General features: G+C 40.0%; 2 protein-coding genes across 2 annotated transcripts in view; both read right to left on the bottom strand.

Moving 5' to 3' along the window:
* Positions 1-4,798, bottom strand: part of LOC127430096 (sister chromatid cohesion protein PDS5 homolog B-like) — a 56,347-nt gene extending 51,549 nt beyond the window's left edge. The window contains exons 1-2 of the mRNA XM_051679565.1: positions 4,542-4,798; positions 495-621 (exon numbers count right to left, since the gene is read on the bottom strand). Of these exons, the coding sequence (XP_051535525.1) occupies positions 495-602 (108 nt within the window). The 5' untranslated portion in view covers positions 603-621; positions 4,542-4,798. The remainder of the gene's footprint in view (positions 1-494; positions 622-4,541) is intronic.
* A 1,269-nt stretch (positions 4,799-6,067) lies between these two features.
* Positions 6,068-18,897, bottom strand: LOC127430107 (NEDD4-binding protein 2-like 2). The gene is made up of 6 exons (XM_051679597.1): positions 18,767-18,897; positions 17,281-18,389; positions 9,626-9,750; positions 9,310-9,398; positions 8,995-9,071; positions 6,068-8,910 (listed from the first exon to the last, which is right to left on the bottom strand). Exons 2-6 carry the CDS (start codon positions 18,387-18,389, stop codon positions 8,787-8,789), a joined length of 1,524 nt encoding a protein of 507 aa, XP_051535557.1. The 5' UTR covers positions 18,767-18,897; the 3' UTR covers positions 6,068-8,786.
* Positions 18,898-19,849: the final 952 nt, after the last annotated feature.

Below are 19,849 nucleotides of genomic sequence, written 5' to 3'. Positions count from 1 at the left end.
AAGTGATGCAAGAAAATCTAATTGGAAACACCCCTCCACTTGGCCCTCTCATTTAAAAAAAGACAAGTGGAACAGTCTACAAGCTGTAAAAACTCTCTGAAATATGAGCAGAAAAATCATCACTTCTTTCTGTCTGACAAAACTTGGATTCACCCAAAAATGAATTCTGTCATCATGTATTCAACCTCATGTTCTTTCAAACCTGTGTGCCTGTCTTTCTTCCGTGGAACACAAAAGGAGACTTAAGGCAGAACAAATTGTATGGAAAAAAAGTGTCAACATTCTTCAAAATTTCTCCTTGTGTTCCCCAGAAGAAAGCCACATGAGTTTGGAATATATGGGTAACAGTTTACATTTTTGGATAAATAAGCTAACCCTTTAAGTTGAGGTGTCAACATGAAATGTTGAGGTTTCTAAACATGAAAAGATTTGCACAAATCATTTCTGCCATAATACACTGTTTCCACTTGGCTGAATGACAGATCAGTCTTTACCTTCAGTCTTCGCACCATCTCCTCCTTTGAGATTTTGTCTGAGATCTCCTTCACCCCCGGCGGGTAGGTGATCTTGCCATCCGTGGCTCGATTCTTGGAGTGAGCCATGCTCTCCAATCAGTGCTCGCTGTAAAGAGGTCAAGACACCGTGAATACAAAACAACAGTACTCACTTAAAATGGACAGGGAATTTACATCAATGACTCTTTTCGGAAAAGATTGTGCCATTACTAAAATGATCTTGTATATGGATTGGACTTAAACTACACCCAAGAACATTGAAGGCAAAAGTTCAGTTTGTTTTCTGGAAAATAAGAGGTGGCTGGCCAATACCTCCTTACCTCCTGTGGATGGTAAATTATTGATGGCACTAAAAAACCCATTTTGGAAAGAGCAGTCTCATGCACTGCATTTAGTAATTACATTACTGAACAACTTGTCAAGGCAGTTTAAGTTCAAAGAAACGCTACGCTTTCAATTCAAGTTGATCTGCACACAAAGGTTTTACAGATTATCAATAAACTAAAACACCACACTCCTATAAATTGCATAATCAACATCCAAGACAGACTATTTTAAAATAGGGATGTCCCCCGGTGGTTGAATAATCAGCTAGTCAGTTGTTGGATGATTAGTGGGGTCGACAACTAATATTAATATTTTTAGTGGTGGTTTTATTGAGAGATGCAAGTTCTTGAAGAGCGCTTTTGTGTGATTATAGCTTGTTGTGCTTAAAAGTGAACAACAATCAGCACTGTAAAAACTTCTGCAAGAGGTTGTGTCTTTTAAAGGTTTAAAGGGATAGTTCACCAAAAAATGAATATTCTCCCATTATTTACTCACCCTCGTGATATCCCAGGTGTGTATGATTTACTTTCTTCACCAGAACACATTTGAAGAAAAATAGAAAAATATCTTAGCTCAGTAGGTCCTTAAAATGCAAGTGAATCGAGATTTCTCTTTTGAAGCTACAAAAAAAAAAAAAAAAAAAAAAAAAAGACTAAACTTCATCCTTACGACACCAGTTGTTAATGTCTTCTAAAGTGATACGATCACTTTTGGTGCAAAAAAGATTATTATTTATGTACTTTTTTAACTATAAATCATGTTTCCGGTCAGGAGCGGTATGTGCGTGACGTAATCGCATTGGCATTTGAAACACGCGAGAACTGATGCACGTACGTCACAGCCAGAAGAGCAGCGCTGTTTACAAGTGAGGAGGAGGAACACTGCACAGAAGCTTGGTCGATTTTGGTTTAGATCTGTATTTATCAGTTTCTTTTCTCACAATGGTGCATTTGTGTGCTTATCCTGGATGTCTCAACCAAGTGGAGAATGTGAGATTACGTCGGTATCATGGCAACACGAATACGTCACACGAGATTCCGCTTGGACTCCATCCTCTCGTTAAGATTTCCTTCAAGTTGGATTATAGTTTAAAAAAAAAACACTTAAATATTGATCTTTCTTCGCTCCAAAAGTGATCGTATCCCTTTAGAAGACATTAACAGCTGTATGGATGACTTTTAAGCTGACTGTCTGTGATTTTTGGAGCTTCAAAAGAGAAATTGCCAATCTCTTGAATTTTAAGGACCTACTGAGCCATTGTCATAGATGACATTGTCGAAATTGCGAGAATAACTTTTAAACATTTTGAAGAAGGGGTTGAAAATTACAAACCCATCAGTTTGTTATGGCCTGGCCATGGCTGTCCAGCAAAGCTAGTTTTTGGTAAAGAAAAATATAGCATTTAATGAAAAATATATTATTCCTGGAATCCTGGCACACAGACACACAAAAATAGGTTGAGAGAAATTATATATATATATATATATATATATATGCTGTTCCGGAAGGAAATTGGTACTTTAATTCACCAAAGTGGCATTCAACTGATCACAAAGTATAGTCAGGACATTACTGATGTAAAAAACAGCACCATCACTATTTGAAAAAGTCATTTTTGATCAAATCTAGACAGACCCCATTTCCAGCAGCCATCACTCCAACACCTTATCCTTGAGTAATCATGATAAATTGCTAATTTGATACAAGAAAATCACTTGCCATTATATCAAACACAGCTGAAAGCTATTTGGTTCATTAAATGAAGCTTAACATTGTCTTTGTGTTTATTTTTGAGTTGCCACAGTATGCAATAGACTGGCATGTCTTAAGGTCAATATTAGGTCAAAAATGAAACAGCTTTCTCTAGAAACTCGTCAGTCAATCATTGTTTTGAGGAATGAAGGCTATACAATGCTTGAAATTGTATAGATTTCATACAAAGGTGTACACTACAGTCTTCAAAGACAAAGGACAACTGGCTCTAACAAGGACAGAAAGAAATGTGGAAGACCAGATGTACAACTAAACAAGAGGATAAGTACATCAGAGTCTCTAGTTTGAGAAATAGCCTCATGTCCTCAGCTGACAGCTTCATTGAATTCTACCCGCTCAACACCAGTTTCATGTACAACAGTAAAGAGAAGACTCAGGGGTGCAGGCCTTATGGGAAGAACTGCAAAGAAAAAGCCACTTTTGAAACAGAAAAACAAAAAGTAGCAAGTGCTACAGGAAGTGTGGGGTGAAATGTCACCTGAGTATCTGGACAAACTGACAGCTAAAATGCCAATGATCTACAAAGCTGTCATTGCTGCACGTGGAGGATTTTTTGACGAGAAATCTTTGAAGTAGTTTAAGAAGCTCTGAACATTTTTTTCAAATTGTAATAGTATTTTCTCACGTTATTAATGTGAATATAATGCGTATATAAGGTGGATAAAAGTACCAATTTATTTCCATAAGAGCAAAATCTGTACATTATGCCGCCGCCAGTGTATACATTTTGTTTTGTTTTGTTTTTTTTTGTAGTGGGGTCAGTGAAAATGGCTAACAGCCATTAAAAATCGGCAAAAATCCTAACCGCTGAGCCCTGTTAAAAGTTTGATGTGTTTATTTATTTTATTCAGCAGATTTTGCAACATATCACCAAGGTAAACGTTTGTAATTGCAGAAATAATCTTGGAAGCATCAGTTAGTATGGGTTCAATGAAAATATCGAAAGGGCAAGTGCAAATATGAACTACTGACCAAAACAATTGAAAAGAAAATAGTCCCTTTTGTCGAGCCCAGAATAGGTGTCACTTCTGAGTAGAATCAATACAGTGCAAGTATAACACTCCCTGCAATCACTCAAAACACATACAGCCGTTCACAACACCTCTAGGCATGCAATAAGTGCACAATCAAGTCATGCATCATATTATCCAGCTATTTCCAAAAATCACTGAAGGATAAAAAAAATTCATTGCAAAAGACGCTGACAGAGTGACAGCAGGTTGACTTGTGATGTCTTTGTGCTCCCTCACTGCTTTTCTGCATCCGCAACCAAGACAAAATAATGATCACACATCATGCCTTTTGCATTTCTTTATCCAATCGAAATCCAAGTAAATCTGTTACAACACCTCAGAGAGCTGCTTGCTAATGTTATTCATTTCACACCACTGTCTATAGCTCTTCACTTACTTAGATCCAATGCACAACAGCACCTCCGACCTCAAAATGCAATGAACCAAATTCAACCATGACTAACATAAATGCAAACTCCAGCAATATAATCTGGTATAGCACGATCTGTGAATCAAACGTGGCTTTAAAGCAAGGCTCAAGCGACTTGGCGGTTTACAGGCAGCTAAGCTAACAGAGCTACTACAGAGCTAAACACAAACACACACGCATATGCATGCACATACACACGATGCATCAGGAAAGTGCACAATCCTCTTTTGCAATGAAAACGGCCACGAGCTCACGCGTTACTCTTAAAACATCAACAACTGGCACTGCAATAGGGTTTTTAAGAGGAGAATTTGAAGATGGGGGGGCAGACAGGGAGCCAGCTGTCCTCACATGGGCTGAGAGAAGAATAGACAACCCCCCAAAAAAAGGCAAAATCACAGACCAAGAAAGAGAACAAATAATAACAAACAATGGAAAAACGCACGCGCTGCGATTCCGGTTGAATTTCAAATAGACATTTACCTTATTGGAAAAAGTGCACGCTCCACTCGCTTCTCCCACTACTGTGATCCTCCTGTCGGCTTCAAAATGGCGCCAATTTGTCCCTATCTGCACCAGTCTGTGCAGCCCCGCTCAATTCGGACCCTTCACTTCCCTCCTCCGCTGGGGTTTAATTATTTAAGGACATGCCTGTATTTTGCGACTATACTGGCAAAGGTAGTTTGGGTTAAGACAAAGAAAGGAATTGCAATAACAGAAATGTAAATGGGTGGTGCATAAAGACCGTTTATGAGCACTCTGTCGCACAAGCAGGTTTATATCCATGGTGCAATAGCGACATCTATTGGCCGCCTTGAGTGTGACAGTGGTCTCTGCCTTGCCTTCATGAGGGAAGTGCGATACAACTTCTTTTCGATCCGATAAACCACCACAAAGCTGATATTGCCAAATTTTTTGTAATTGAATTCTTTGGATAAAATGTGTAATTTGATATATTATATTTAAAGGCCATAATTTTAAATGTCGCATTTAGGTTAGTCATGAGTTGGATAGTTCACACAAAAATTAAATTTCTCGTTTACTCACCCTCATGCCATGCAAGATGTGTATGACTTTCTTCTGCTGAACACAAAGATTTAAAGAAAAATCTCAACTCTGTAGGTCCTTACAATGCAAGTGAATGGTGGCCAGAACTTTGAAGCTCCACAAAGCACATAAAGGCAGCATAAAAGTAACCCATAAAATGCCAGTGGTTTAATCCATATCTTCAGAAGTGATATGATAGGTGTGGGTGAGAAACAGATCAATATTTAAAGGTGCACTCAGTCATTTTTTTAAGTATGTCAAAGTATTGCTTACACTGACACCTAGTGGCCTGGATGCTGCATCATTCAAACACAGTAGTTTTCAGTTACCAATGCCATTGTAGAAATTCACTATGCACAGTAAACCTGGATTAATTCAATCCATGAGTGAAAGTGTCCAATAACAGGGCAGTTACTGAGATGAAGCGAGTAGTATTCATCTGGTCATGTGATTCCAACATGGCAGCCCCTACGTGGCGCCCCTGCTCCATGTAGAATAAAAGAGCTTTTATAAAGTTACTGATAAGACTTTTCATCTCACAATAGTGGTCATGATTTTATACTTATGTTTCAAAATTACTATTTATTTCTTTAGAAGTAATTATGGATAGTAATATTAATTATGGAGTGCACCTTTAAGTCCTTTTTTACTGTAAATTCTCCTCCCGGCCAAGTAGGTGGCAACATGCACGAAGGATGCGAATCACTAAAAACAAAAGTAGAACTTTTAGGAAATTGAAAGCAGAGATTTATAGTAAAAGGACTCAAATATGTAATATCTGTTATCTGTTTTACAGTTTGAAGCTTATGATACGCATTACTTTTTTTGGTAAATAAATAAAATCACTCAAAAAAAAAAAAAAAACAACATCAGTATTGGAAGTGTCGATACTTTAGGATCAATCCACCCACTCCCTCATACACAATTGGACAGTATCAAATGGTTGCATGCAATGTGCATTTTTTCAAAAAGGTTTTATTTTCATTGTAATAAAAACAAGTCAGCACTTATTTACAAAAACAATCAACAGATAATAAAAATGTGGTCCTGTAATTCAGTAAATGAGCTGTCGACAATATAGAACACCAGCAGATAAATTACATTTGTAAAATGTAAACCCTGAGATTAGATCAGTGTCTAGTAGATTGAGCTGGTCTATTGAAAATGTAGGTAATGCTCAGAAATACACAGAACGCTCCTAGTGTACAATTGGCCACTACGGTTTTTATGCTTCATTTAGTTTTTCACACAGAATGTGTCTTATCTTACCAATGGTCCCTACTTCTAAATGTGGTGATACAGTTGTGCTCAAAAGTCTGCATACCCTTGGAGAATTGGTAATATATGTACCATTTTTAAAGAAAACATGAGTGAGCAGGCAAAACACATTTCTTTTATTTCTTATGGGATTCATATTCAACTGTAGGTTATAACAGAATGGCACAATCATAAAACAAAACATGGCAACAAAGAAAAAAATTAAATGACCCCTGATCAAAAGTCTGCATAACCTTAGTTCTTAATACTGTGTATTGCCCCCTTTAGCATCAATGACAGCGTGCAGTTTTTTGTAATAGTTGTCTATGAGGCCCCAAATTCTTGCAGGTGGTATAGCTGCCCATTCGTCTTGGCAAAATGTCTCCAGGTCATGCAAAGTCTTTGGTCGTCTTGCGTGAACCGCACGTTTGAGATCTCCCCAGAGTGGCTCGATGATATTAAGGTCAGGAGACGGTGATGGCCACTCCAGAACCTTCACATTTTTCTGCTGTAACCACTTGAGGGTCAACTTGGCCTTGTGCTTAGGGTCACTGTTGTGCTGAAAAGTCCAAGAGCATCCCATGCACAGCTTTCATGCAGAAGAATGCAAATTGTCTGCCAGTCTTTTCTGATAACATGCTGCATTCATCTTGCCATCAATTTTCACAAGATTCCCCGTGCCTTTAGAGCTCACACACCTCCAAAACATCAGTGAGCCACCACCATGCTTCACAGTGGGGATGGTATTCTTTTCACTATAGGCCTTGTTGACCCCTCTCCAAACATAGCGCTTATGGTTGTGACCATAAAGCTCTATTTTGGTCTCGTCACTCCAAATTACTGTGTGCCAGAAGCTGTGAGGTGTGTCAAGGTGTTGTCGGCCATATTGTGGCATTGGGGCAGTAAAGGCTTCTTTCTGGCAACTCGACCATGCAGCTCATTTTTGTTCAAGTATCGACATATTGTGCTTCTTGAAACAACCACACCGTCTTTTTCCAGAGCAGCCTGTATTTCTCCTGAGGTTATCTGTGGGTTTTTCTTTGTATCCTGAACAATTCTTCTGGCAGTTGTGGCTGAAATCTTTCTTGGTCTACCTGACCTTGGCTTGGTATCAAGAGATCCCTTGAGCACAGATTTCCACTTCTTTATAAGTGATTGAACAGTACTGACTGGCATTTTCAAGGCTTTGGATATCTTTTTATATCCTTTTCCATCTTTATAAAGTTCCATTACCTTGTTACGCAGGTCTTTTGACAATACTTTTCTGCTCCCCATGGCTCAGTATCTAGCCTGCTCAGTGCATCCACGTGAGAGCTAACAAACTCATTGACTATTTATACACAGGCACTAATTGCAATTTAAAAAGCCACAGGTGTGGGAAATTAACCTTTAATTGCCATTTAAACCTGTGTGTGTCACCTTGTGTGTCTGTAACACAGCCAAACATTCAAGGCTATGTAAACTTTTGATCAGGGCCATTTGGGTGATTTCTGTTATCATTATGATTTAAAAAGGAGCCAAACAACTATGTGATAATAAATGGCTTCATATGATCACTATCCTTAAATAAAAGTTTTTTTGCATGATCAGTCATATTTTCAAAATCAATGCCAAAATTTCACAATTTCTGCCAGGGTATGCAAACTTTTGAGCACAACTGTATCTAGAAAAGCTAAAAATATATCACTCTGGACACTAGAGCACACACACCAATATTTAGATTAGAGGTCAATCAATATGGGATTTTCAATGGCAAATTCTCAAACTTTTACATTTGGTCACACCCCCAAAGAGAGTGATGTTGTTAAATATTCACGTTTTTGACAAATATTTACATTTTTTATTTTTTTTTATTTTTTTATTTTTTTTGTATTTTCTCCCTTTTTCTTCCCAATTTGGAATGCCCAATTCCCAATGCGCTTTAAGTCCTCGTGGTGGCGGAGTGACTCACCTCAATCCGGGTGGCGGAGGACAAATTTCAGTTGCCTCTGCGTCTGAGACCATCAACCCGCGCATCTTATCACGTGGCTTGTTGAGCGCATTACCGCGGAGACATAGCGCATGTGGAGGCTTCACGCCATCCACGCACAACTCACCACGTGCCCCACCGAGAGCGAACCACATTATAGCGGCCATGAGGAGGTTACCCCATGTGACTCTACCCTCCCTAGCAACCGGGCCAATTTGGTTGCTTAGGAGACCTGGCTGGAGTCACTCAGCATGCCCTGGTATTCGAACTCGCGAACTCCAGGGGTGGTAGTCAGCGTCTTTGCTCACCGAGCTACCCAGGCCCCTGAGTTTTTAACATACTCTTAAAAAAAAAGAATTCATTTCTGAAAGCTTTTAAAAATAAAAAAAAGACTCAAAATCAATTCTAAAATATGGTAAAAGAAACAATAACAGTTCAATGTCTTCAGAGCGCAGTTAATTGCCTTTGCATTTATGGGGAGGCTCCACAGAATTCATCACTATGTCAACATTCATAGGCCGCTCGAAACGATCCAGCATCTTTGCTATTGTTTCTTGGGGAACCCCATGCTTGTTCCTCCTGTTGATTAAATTAATTCAGTGAATAATAAAAGTCAGAATGTTCCTTGTGTAAAATGAGAACCAAAAATATTAACAGACTTACTTTTCTAACTGGGCAGGATCATATTTCCAGTGTGTATCTGGCTCGAGGAAGTCTACTCTATATCTGTGCTCTGAAGCCTGTGTAAAAAAAAAAAATCATTTGTTTTAATTTAAAGTGACTTACAGGACACTAAAAGCAGGAAACAAACTTGTAATACAAAATCTCTAAATATGGAACACATGGAAGAACTCACTACATCACTTCTTCCTGAAAAAGTTTCAGACAGTTTCCTAGAGCTACATTACGTTTAACTCACATGGAACGTTTTTCAAAAATACTTTCCAGACTCAAGCATTGCTTAAAGAACCAACTCACCATTTCAACATAAGGCTTCATTTCCCAAGCTTTAACATTTGTGTTGTCAATGATAATAGGTGAGCGGCCCTCCAACATCGCTCGTTCAGCTAAGAAATTACAAAGTGGCATGAATTAGCTTTTTTCCCTCAAATACATTTGTCCATTCCTGAAATTTTCCAAACAATTTCATAAATAATTTTTTCAAACAGAATACCTGAATATTATTTAATAATAATAATAAAAAAAAAAAAACATTTAGTTTATGGATGAAAACGTGAAAGACTTAAATTCTCAGTGTTCCACGTATAAAGAGGTGTAAATGCAGGCTTCTTACCTCTCTTCTGATTCCAGTCATGCGCGTCCCCAAGCAGAGTAGGGTCAAATACATATCTGTTCTCTTGGAAAAAGTAGTCATCTGTACTCAGTATCATTCCATTAGGACCAGTGGACAAGAGTTCTCTGAAAATCATACAGTGTATTATTAAAAAAAAATATTTGATAAACTCTCTGCATAACTAAAGTATAAAAAACACGGAAAACAATCTGCTGCTGTTCACTCAGTGTTAATAAAACTCTGTTTGAAAAATCAATACTGCCAGCAGCGAAGACATTTAACAGTCTAGACTGCTCATTAAATTCTGATGACATAATACATATTGACAGGTGAAGCAATGTCTCAGTTATGTACGTAACCTCTGTTCCCTGAGACGAAGGGAACAAGACATTGCGTGCTAACGCATATGGGAGTGTCCTTCCACATAACCAAGTTGAAACCTCTCTACAATAACGGCAATATTCTAATACTGGCTATGATGTTTGAGCCCCACCTATTCAGGTGCGAAGCTGTCCACTATAAAAGCAGGTGCGCAAACACCATTCCTCAGAATGTTCTGCCTGAGTGATGAGGAGCGCATCGCTTGCACCTCAGAAGAACTCTGAGTCTTGTAGTGCGGCCAGCGTTTACAATGTCTCGTTCCCTTCGTCTCTGGGAACCGAGGTTACATATGTAACCGAGACGTTCCTTTACGACTCAGTACACTTGACATTGTGTGCTAACTCATATGGGGAACAGAAGCCCATCACGCTGCACTACACGACAACGTTCCAGAGAGGAAACATGACGCAGCAGTCCCGCGGGACCGCGATCAACATGAGTATGCCGCAAGAGAGTGACCCTTATGTTGGGCCATATTCATACTATACAGTCATATAGTATGAATTAAACACTTCACAAACCCAGTCGGGAAGGGAGTTTATTTATAATGAAAGTGCTTGTGACTTTATGGTAAATTACAACTGTCTGAATGTAGGCAGTTGTGTAAAATGATGGGGAGCCCATACTTAAGGAGAGGGGCATAAGTATTTGTTTGGCAAACGAAATAGCAAGTGCTCTAAACAGAGAGGACTTGTGAAGAGAGAGACATTACGTCTAGGTTGTAAACCTTGCAAATGTGTTTTGAGAAGACCATCCTGCTGCAAAACATATGTCTTGTAAAGACACACCATTCGTCCATGCCCATGAGGAGGCCATCCCTCTAGGCGAGTGTGCTTTAACACCAATTGGGCAAATATTACCTGCGACTCGTAAGCCAGGGCAATCGCATCAATGTTCCAGTGGGATAGTCTTTGCTTGGTGATGGACATTCCTTTCATGCATCCTCTATAGCACACAAAGAGCTGATCAGACAGTATGAACTGGCGGGTGCACTCAACGTATGTGTGTAATGCCCGCACAGGGCATAACAAATTCAAGGATTGTACATCATCCGAATTAAATGGAGGAGGGAAGAAAGCTTGAAGGTGAGCCATCTGCTCTCTGAAGGGCGTGGTTAGAACCTTAGGTACGTAGCCTTTTCTGGGTTTGACAGTGGTTTTTGAAAGCCCGGGGCCAAACTCCAGACATGAATTGTCAATTGATAGTGCATGTAAGTCACCGACCCATTTTACTGAGGCCAGAGCCAGCAGTAGTGCAGTCTTAATGGAGAGCATGCACAAATCAACAGAGTCCAAAGGCTCGAAGGGGGGCCCTGCGAGTGCTTTTAGGACCAAAGTCCTAAAAGCCTGTCTATAATGGCGCCGGCTTCAGGTGCATGATACGCAGATATAGTCGCCACATAAACTTTGAGCATCCTGCGTCTAATTGCTCTTGAAGAAATATGAGAATTTCATGTATGGGACAGTTTACTGGGTCTTTACCATATGAAAGACACCAATCAATGAACACATTCCATTTTAGCACATAGACACGTCTTGTGGATGGTGTTCTGGCCTGTAAAATGGTGTTCATGACTGAATGCGTCAGTTCTGGTGCATTTAGCACGCTCCATTAAGGGGCCACACATGCAGGTTCCACATCTTGGGCTGGGGATGTCAGATTGTGCCTCCTGCCTGAGAGAGGAGATCCCTCCTCAGCGGTATTTCCCATGGCGAGCTGTATAACATCTCTATCATTTCCTTAAACCATGGCTGATTGGGCCATTTTGGTGCAATTAACAAAACAGTTTCCATGTCCGCTCGGACTTTGCTGAGGACAGAATGAAGGAGACGCACTGGGGGAAGCGCATACTCGCATTTCGCCGGTCATACGTGAGCCAGCGTGTCATGGCAACATATATACGGCACTACTATTGTGTTATCCAAACGAATCAGAATGTGGTGATTCACAATATCGGAATGAAAGGCTCTCAAAGCTAAAAAGAGGTGTCTAGGCGTCCATTACACACTGCACCCCAACCTGTGGTGGATGCATTTGTGGTCAGCACTTTCTTTCTGAAAACTTGACCCGGCATAACACCTTGTTGGTAGAAGGCTGGCGCTGTCCATGGTGCTAGAGCAGCCAGACAGTGGCGAATTACCGTGATGCACATGAAAATGAAATTACTTCAGTGGTCATGTTTTTTCAGTTTGAACTGAAACAGACACCAAAGAATGGTATGTACGTGCTTATTCATGAGTTGCGCAAGCATGAACTCCTAAAAAGGAGATTTACTGGCTGGGGAAAAGTGTGCTTTTCGCCAGTTGACATTAGACCAGATTTTCCATTTGGCATAGCAGCAAGTCTCTGTGTTTGCTCAGTAGTGCCTCTGATTGGCTAGTAATAACCAATCGCTGAGGTAATTAAAAACATGAATATATTTTGTGAACGTGCGGGGAGCCAGAGAAAGACTGAAATGAAGGACTTTAAATCGATACGCAGTCCCCTCATATGCGAATCTAAAAAGCCGCCTGTAATGTGGTGCAATTGGTACATGAAGTACACGTCCTTCAGATCTATTGATGCAAATCAGTCCTGAGGATGGATGTGCGATAAGATCTGTTTCTGAGTTAACATTTCGAATGGGCGCGTCACTAGTGCGTGATTCAAGCGTCTCAGAACTAGAATGGGCCGAAGCCCGCCATCCTTCTCCAGAATGAGGAATTAACGGCTGCAAATCCCGCTATGTGTGTCGCAGTCTGTGCACGCAACACCAGCATATCGTGTGGTCAGACCACAGATTGTGCTCGATTGTTGTAAGCACCAGCTCTGACACACCTGTGAGGACTTGCCACGCATTTGCGCAGTGGGACAGCAGGCTTATTAATTCATATGAAACAACCTCTATTGCATTCTTTGCGAGAAGATTTTGTATTTCGTCTCGTAACACTGGCGCGTCTTCGGACGGAAGACAGAACACCGTTGAAACGGGGCAGCCGTCATGCAAATTAGACTGTATAACCATGTTCGATCGTTTTATGGCACCCAGTCGGAATGCCAGTAAGAGCTCGCCACACGTCTGCAGAACGGGACAGAGGGCAATTTGGTATGTTCATAACATGATATAATGTGACATTCACCATTGGGATGCGGTTGCGCATAATGTGAGGCTTTGAAGTGGGAAAGCCCTTTATTGAAAAAGTGTGAGCATCTTATGCATGTGCAACAAGCGCTGTAATCTTTTTTCAATCTTTGTAATTCATTACATTACATTGGGAAGTGGTTGTGCATAATGTGTGGGCTTTGGAGTTGGAAAGCTCTTACTGAAAAAGTGTGAGCATCTCGTGCGAGCGCTGTACTCCTTTTGCAATCTTTTTATGTTCATACATGATATAATGCACCACTCACCCTTGGGAAACAGTTGTGCATAATGTGCAAACTTTATTGCATGTGATTAATGAGACACACAGAAAACAACATATTGGACAACAACATTCCTTTCCCGACAAACAGCAGTGGGGAAGAGGGGAACAGTACTATGTGTCAAGAGCGCTTTGCTGCACGGGGTGGGGGGGGGGTGTTTCTCGTCGGCGCAGGGCTTCCAGTGAGGCGGCTGCCTTTGTTTGGGCCACGGCTAACATGGCTTTACCAGTGGCTCGGCAGCGCCATTTGGCGGTGCTGAGGCAGCAGGCGTGGGGTTTTTAGCCGGGCGCTGGACAGAGATGGGCCAGTTGTGATGAATTACTGCTCCGTTTTGGCATAAAATGTCTCATAGCCTGTGATTGTTGCCGAGTCGTGACATAGCGCTCAGCAATTCTATTCACAGAGCCTCCGAAAATACCAGCTGGAGACACAGGAGCATCAAACAGAGCAGCTTATCCTGCGTCACACATTTCCGTGAGGGTCAGCCAGATATGATGATTCAACAACACCAGACTGCTCATTGACTTGCCAATGGCCTGTGCAGTGACTTTCGTGGCTCGCAGGGCTAAGTCCCTAGCAGTGCGGAGCTCTTTGAACGTCTCTGGATTGTAGCCTTGCTCGTCCATTTGTTTGAGGAGCTTAGCTTAGAAAACTTGGAGCACCGTCATCACATGGAGTGCTGAACCAGTTTGGCCCGCCACCAGGGCGGACGTTAGTCAACATGGCTTAGAAAGATGAACGGGGCGCGAGTTCCACACCTTGCTACTCGCCGGGCACAGATGTGCTGCTACCTCCTTCAGGGGGGTAGTTGGGCATAACCGTTTTCTTCCCTGTTATCCACATTGGAGAGGATGTAATCGCTGCGTGGGCGAGCTGAACAGGGCGCACCAGGATTTTGACAGTTCGTTATGAACTTCAGGGAAGAACGGGGCAGATCTACGAGACGCAGTCGCTTGACGGCGTCCGGACTGCAGGAACCATTCATCAAGGCGAGATTGTGTAGGTTCCTCTGGAGGAGAGCACTCGATATCGAGCTCTTTGACCGCCCTTGAAGGACGCGAAGCATCTCCTTGTCAGTGGCGCATACATGCTCCTCGCCCTCGCTGGGGGGAGGGGAGGTAGCATCATCCACTGAGCACTCGTCTGATGCAGAGAGAGACATGACGTCATCATCCCCAGCATCAGAACCGCCGAACGAGACGAGGCTGTGCACTCCTGCGGAGGGCCGGAGCTCGTCACGCACATAATGTATCGGCATATATGCATTGCATGGAGATTGAGGGGCTCGCGGGCATGTGCCGGCACGAGGTCCTCCTCAAATCCACCCTGCTCAACCTCGCAGCCCCACTGTGCCTCCTCGTGTGATCCCTCAGGTATCACAGAAGGGGCAGTTGGGAGGGCGCGGGAGGCTGAATCGTCCCTCAGAATGCGGGCGATTCGCGAGCACAGTGTCTTGAGACTCATGCCCTCACAATGAGGGCAGTCTGTCTCCATGAGAGCTGACTCTGCTTGGGCGCGGCCCAGATGGAGAATGCAGCTCTCATGCTGAACACTGCAGGGGAGCGGAGAGTCTTCTCGTTGCCGTGAAGATTCTGCCCGCTGACTCGTGTAGTCGATGGCGAAGCAGTAGAGGGCTTCTAGACGAGAGATGAATCGCTGTCTTGAAGGAAGAAAATTCTGAGGAATGGTGTTTGCGCACCTGCTTTTATAGCGGACAGCTTCACGCCAAAAAAGGCGGGGCTCAAACACCATAGCCAATATTAGGATATTGGCATTATTGTAGAGAGGTTTCAACTAGGTTGTGTGGAAGGGCAGTCCCATATGCGTTAGCATGCAATGTCAAGTGTACAGAGTAATAAGGGAACTCCAATGTACAGAGCCCCTAAGGGGACAGGGAGAGAATTTATTTTCTAAAATAATTTTGCATTCCTTTAGAAAAAGTTTTGCATTCCCTTGCAATTATTTTGGGTTCACTGGCAATAGCTTTATTCATCCCATACCAAAATGTACCATGGTTTTACAACAGTAACTGTAGTTCAACTATAGTATTCGTGGTACAACCATAGTAATAAAGGAAAATCAAAACTATGCAAGAATAATAATCATAATCATACTGCCAAAAACATGGTTAGTTTTAATTTGTGGTAAATGTATCATTTTTTTTTTTTTTTTTTTTTGTATGGTTACTACAGTCATGGTTACTGCCATTTTAATACAGTGAAACCATGGTAATTTTTCATATTAGCAAGTTTTGTTTTTTTAAACCATGGTTTTAAAAATCATACTTGTGCTACAAATTAAAGTTTTATTAAAGTAAAATTGTAAAACATTTTATTTTATTTTTTTCAGAATGATTATGATTTTTATTATAATTTGGTTTTCTTACATTATAAGAAAAAAAAAAAAAGGAAAATTAATGCAGGTTGTCCGAATTACTAAATCATAATATTTGTGATCTACACAACAAACTTGTGTTTCTCTTCTAAACTTGTTTTCTTTGCTTTCAAATAATTTAGTTCTCTAAAATGTGCACTCTACTAGATTAAATTATGTAGGGTGAATGTGAACCAATCAAGTATGTTCACAGTCACCTTCGGCATGCTCACTGGGTTTCTAAATACAATTATTATTTAATTACTTATTTTTAAACACAATTGCATTTTATCAAACTACACAGTGATGACTCTAAGACATTATAGATATTACAGTTTCATTTTCTGTTAATGCATGATTTTCTGTAAAGCTGCTTTGAAATGATGTGTGTTGTGAAAAGCGCTATACAAATAAAAATGACGATTTCAACAGCACAAAAAATATTTTTGCTGCTTTCTAAATTTACTTAATTAAAATGAGCTACTGCAACATAATTCTTGAACATTTTGTCACAACTTAATTTCATTGCATTTAATATACTTAAATGTTTTAGATGGAAGTTTACTTAATTAATTTGTGTTGGACCTACATGAATATTTTTTCTTGATATAACAAACTATGCAGGGGATTTGTAGTTCCCAGCATGTTTTGCATGGGATTTGATGCAAAGAGTAAAAATTTTGAAATTAAGTGTTATTTTATGTATTTTTGAGCAAGATTAATTAAGTGTCTGTTCTGTTATATTGGGATTTAGAACTGATTCTGTTATGCAGGGTGGAGTGCGGCACTTTTGCTTAGGTTGAGGATGGGTATACAAAGAACATGCTGTATTTTGATTTAACCAAGGAGCAATTACTACTTATCATTTAACATGCCAATGTATGCTATTGCTAGCTTTAAGTTAGCTAACTAGCAGAACTTTATAATATATTATGTAATAAATAAATCAGTAATGTGACAAAACTTTTATGTAAAACTAAAGCAATGAATCAGGTTAGTGACACATAAAATCAATTTGAGGCTACTTAACTGGGTAATTTAAAAATAACTTGATTCCATTATGTTGAATTTATGTAAACAAATTATGTTTTCTGACAAACAATTAACTAAACCAAGAAGAAAAAAATATGTTGTTGTATCTTAACTGATTCATGTGGAACAGATGTACATGATTAAATCATGTAAATTCAAAACTTTTTTTCAGAGATATTGTTTTACTAAAATATGGTTACTGGTGTAAAACCATGGTAAAAAATGTTTGTTACTATGATTTTACTACAAATACCATAGTTCAACAATGGTTACTGTAGTAAAACCACGGTTAATTTTCGAAATTTTCGAATTTTTTAACTTTATCACTGGATAAAGTGAGAGAACCCAAAATAATTCAAAAATATTTCAGAAAACAAATTCCCTCCCTGTCCTCTACGGAGCTCTGTACCAACAAGGTCTTTTCCTTTGCATGTTTAGTATTCTTTATGGTTTTACTAACAACTCACCTAGCCAGAGTGGATTTTCCAGACCCTGGGACCCCCCTCAACAATATGAGAACTAAACTATTGTTATTATAATGCTCATTTTGTCCTTCTTCATAATTATACTGTTGCTCAGGGTTTTGCCGCTGCCAGTTTGATGGTGTTTCATATTCTCCAAAGAATCCAGGATAACCATGTGACGAGAAAGCCCTTCCATAACCATGCCATTCATTTGATGGCAACTGTGGCTCTTCCCACGGGGCCCTGGTGCTGTTGTTAGTTTGACTGTAAAAGCTGTGCTGAGGTCTAATCTCTGGAGGATACATGGGACCTCCAGGGTGCTGAGGTCTAAGGTCTGGAGGATAAATGGGACCTGGAGGAGTGAAGTACTGGGACCTTGAGTCTGGAGGGCCATGAGGAATCCATGGGGGAGGTGGATACCAATTCTGAAAGTGCCCCCCTCGGCCAAAACCATCCGTACCATACTGTGGGCGAGGTCTCCATCTCTTTGGATCTTCGTATTTCCACTGATGTCCACTGCGTTCATGTGGATCTGGGTAAGGTCTGTAGGCTCTGCTGTGATCAGTTACATCAGCTGGAATATCTTTCCTGTTTGGTGGGTCGCTTTTTGGATTGTAGGATAGATGGTGACACTGCTCATTGGTGGTATCTCCATCAACCTTGTCACTGCTGTCTGCTTCCTCAAGCTCTTTGTAAAAGTCACAAAGTTCCTGTTCAATGGATGGCTCAGGACGACATGCAGGCCCAATAAATGAAGTACTAGTGATACCCAACTCTTTAATGGCACGTTCTCTGTCTATTTGGCTTGTTCCTTCTCTGGAACATATGTTAGTAACTTCTTCAATCACATTACGTTTTGAAGGATCCAGTTGTCCGCCATTCATTTCTTTGTCTATCTTATCCCATTCTGTCTTAAAAGGACTTCCATCAGGTAAAAGTGTAGCGTGGCTTTTTTTGTCATCAGAACCAATCAGTGTCTGATTGGATGAAGTATTTACCACTGATGTCTCTGTGAAACCATGAGAGGAAGTCAGAGGTATGTTTTCATAGTGTTCCTCTACATTTCCACCATCAGGTGGAGAAGTAGACTCCTTGCCTTTGACATTGGGCATCTAAATAATCACAAAAACCACACAGTGAGTTAAACAAAACGAACAAACAAAAAAATCACTTAAACATTTAACAACACTTATAGATTGTTAAACTATTATATTAAATAAATGTATACACAGAACAATTTATATTAGACATAAAAGATGTATTTAGACAGATAAAAGGGACACAGATTTCTCTATTATGGACAAATCAGATCACCTTTAAAGTTAATGATGACAGATTACTAATAAAACAGCATTTAACAGCCATCGTTTCCAACCATCATTATAAAGTACTATGTACAACTATACAGTCACATTTTAGAGAAAGCGTGAGGTTTAAGCGCCAGTGAATGACTTTCCCAAATTGTGTAAATTGTGAGCAAAATATTTACCTGACTTGTGAAGAACACGTGTGAAAAATGTTCTGGTTAGTAAACTGTCTTTACCATTGACATATCTGATAAAGTGTTGTTTGAATACAGCGAACCATCAGTGTGAACACAACAGACCTGACGCATAACCAAATCAGGAAGTTAAAGATTTCAAAATAAAAGTCCGATTGTAATTTCCCGTGTCAAAAACTGAAAATAAATAATTAAATAAGATTAATTTAATAAAATGATTATGTCTATAAATGTACATGTCTCAGTGTGTCACGAACAGCAAATAATTATATTAACAGATTTCCCTTGAACTATAAGTGAAAACACAACCTACTCTTCTGATTTCGCCACAAAGTGTGTCAGTTACCACATCCTCTTCTGTGAATAAATGTGGAATTTAGTCTACACAGTGGAAACTTTTTACAAGAAAGTGTGTGACTTAAATTATTGGCTAAACCATATTTTGTTGTGAAGAATGACCAATACAAATTTCACAAAGTGAAAACACGTAAGGAAGTGGATTCTTCAGATCCTCCTATGAAAAATAACGTGGAGACTGCTGGTAAATTACCGGATCAAAACCGTAACTGCTTTTAGAGTGATTTATTTCATAAATCTAGGATTGAACAGCTTTCTGGGGTTCATTTTTATATAACCTTTATTGTTCAGAGCACATGATACTGAAAGATGATATTGTATTTTTATTTTTTTTTAATTAATTTTTTTTTTTTTACACTTTACTTTGCTTATAACTTTTTTAATAACAAAGTTGCATTGCGCTATGCTAATTTCATGCCATTCACTGATCAATAATATACAATTGCACATTTAGCAAGACAGCAACTTCTCAAATTCAGCTTGATCAGTCATTTTTTGATAACCACCAAAGTGACCATCAAAGGACTGAGTTGCCTCAAAAACTCCTGCCCCTTGTTAAACCAAACAGCAGGATACATCTGCCAGGCACATATGTACACACTTACAGTAGTGGTAGCATATGGGTTTTAACTTAAATCCCCTATAAACACTGGGGGCAGCCAAGGGCCATGAGTGGCGGGATTACAGTTTTTCTCAATCACTTTGGCTAATTTT

This window comes from Myxocyprinus asiaticus, chromosome 39 (assembly GCF_019703515.2).
Source record: "Myxocyprinus asiaticus isolate MX2 ecotype Aquarium Trade chromosome 39, UBuf_Myxa_2, whole genome shotgun sequence".
In the NCBI taxonomy this organism is placed as follows: Eukaryota; Metazoa; Chordata; class Actinopteri; order Cypriniformes; family Catostomidae; genus Myxocyprinus; species Myxocyprinus asiaticus.
The sequence above is the reverse complement of the archived record's forward strand: the minus strand, read 5'-3'. Positions and strand labels throughout refer to the sequence as shown.

Excerpts from the sequence above, each read along its gene's own strand:
- LOC127430107 (XM_051679597.1), bottom strand. The coding sequence starts at position 18,389 with ATGCCCAATGTCAAAGGCAAGGAGTCTACTTCTCCACCTGATGGTGGA. Across the intron at positions 9,751-17,280 it reads GGAAAATCCACTCTGGCTAG|AGAACTCTTGTCCACTGGTC; the intron begins GTGAGTTGTTAG and ends TATGATTTTCAG. Across the intron at positions 9,399-9,625 it reads TGACTGGAATCAGAAGAGAG|CTGAACGAGCGATGTTGGAG; the intron begins GTAAGAAGCCTG and ends GTAATTTCTTAG.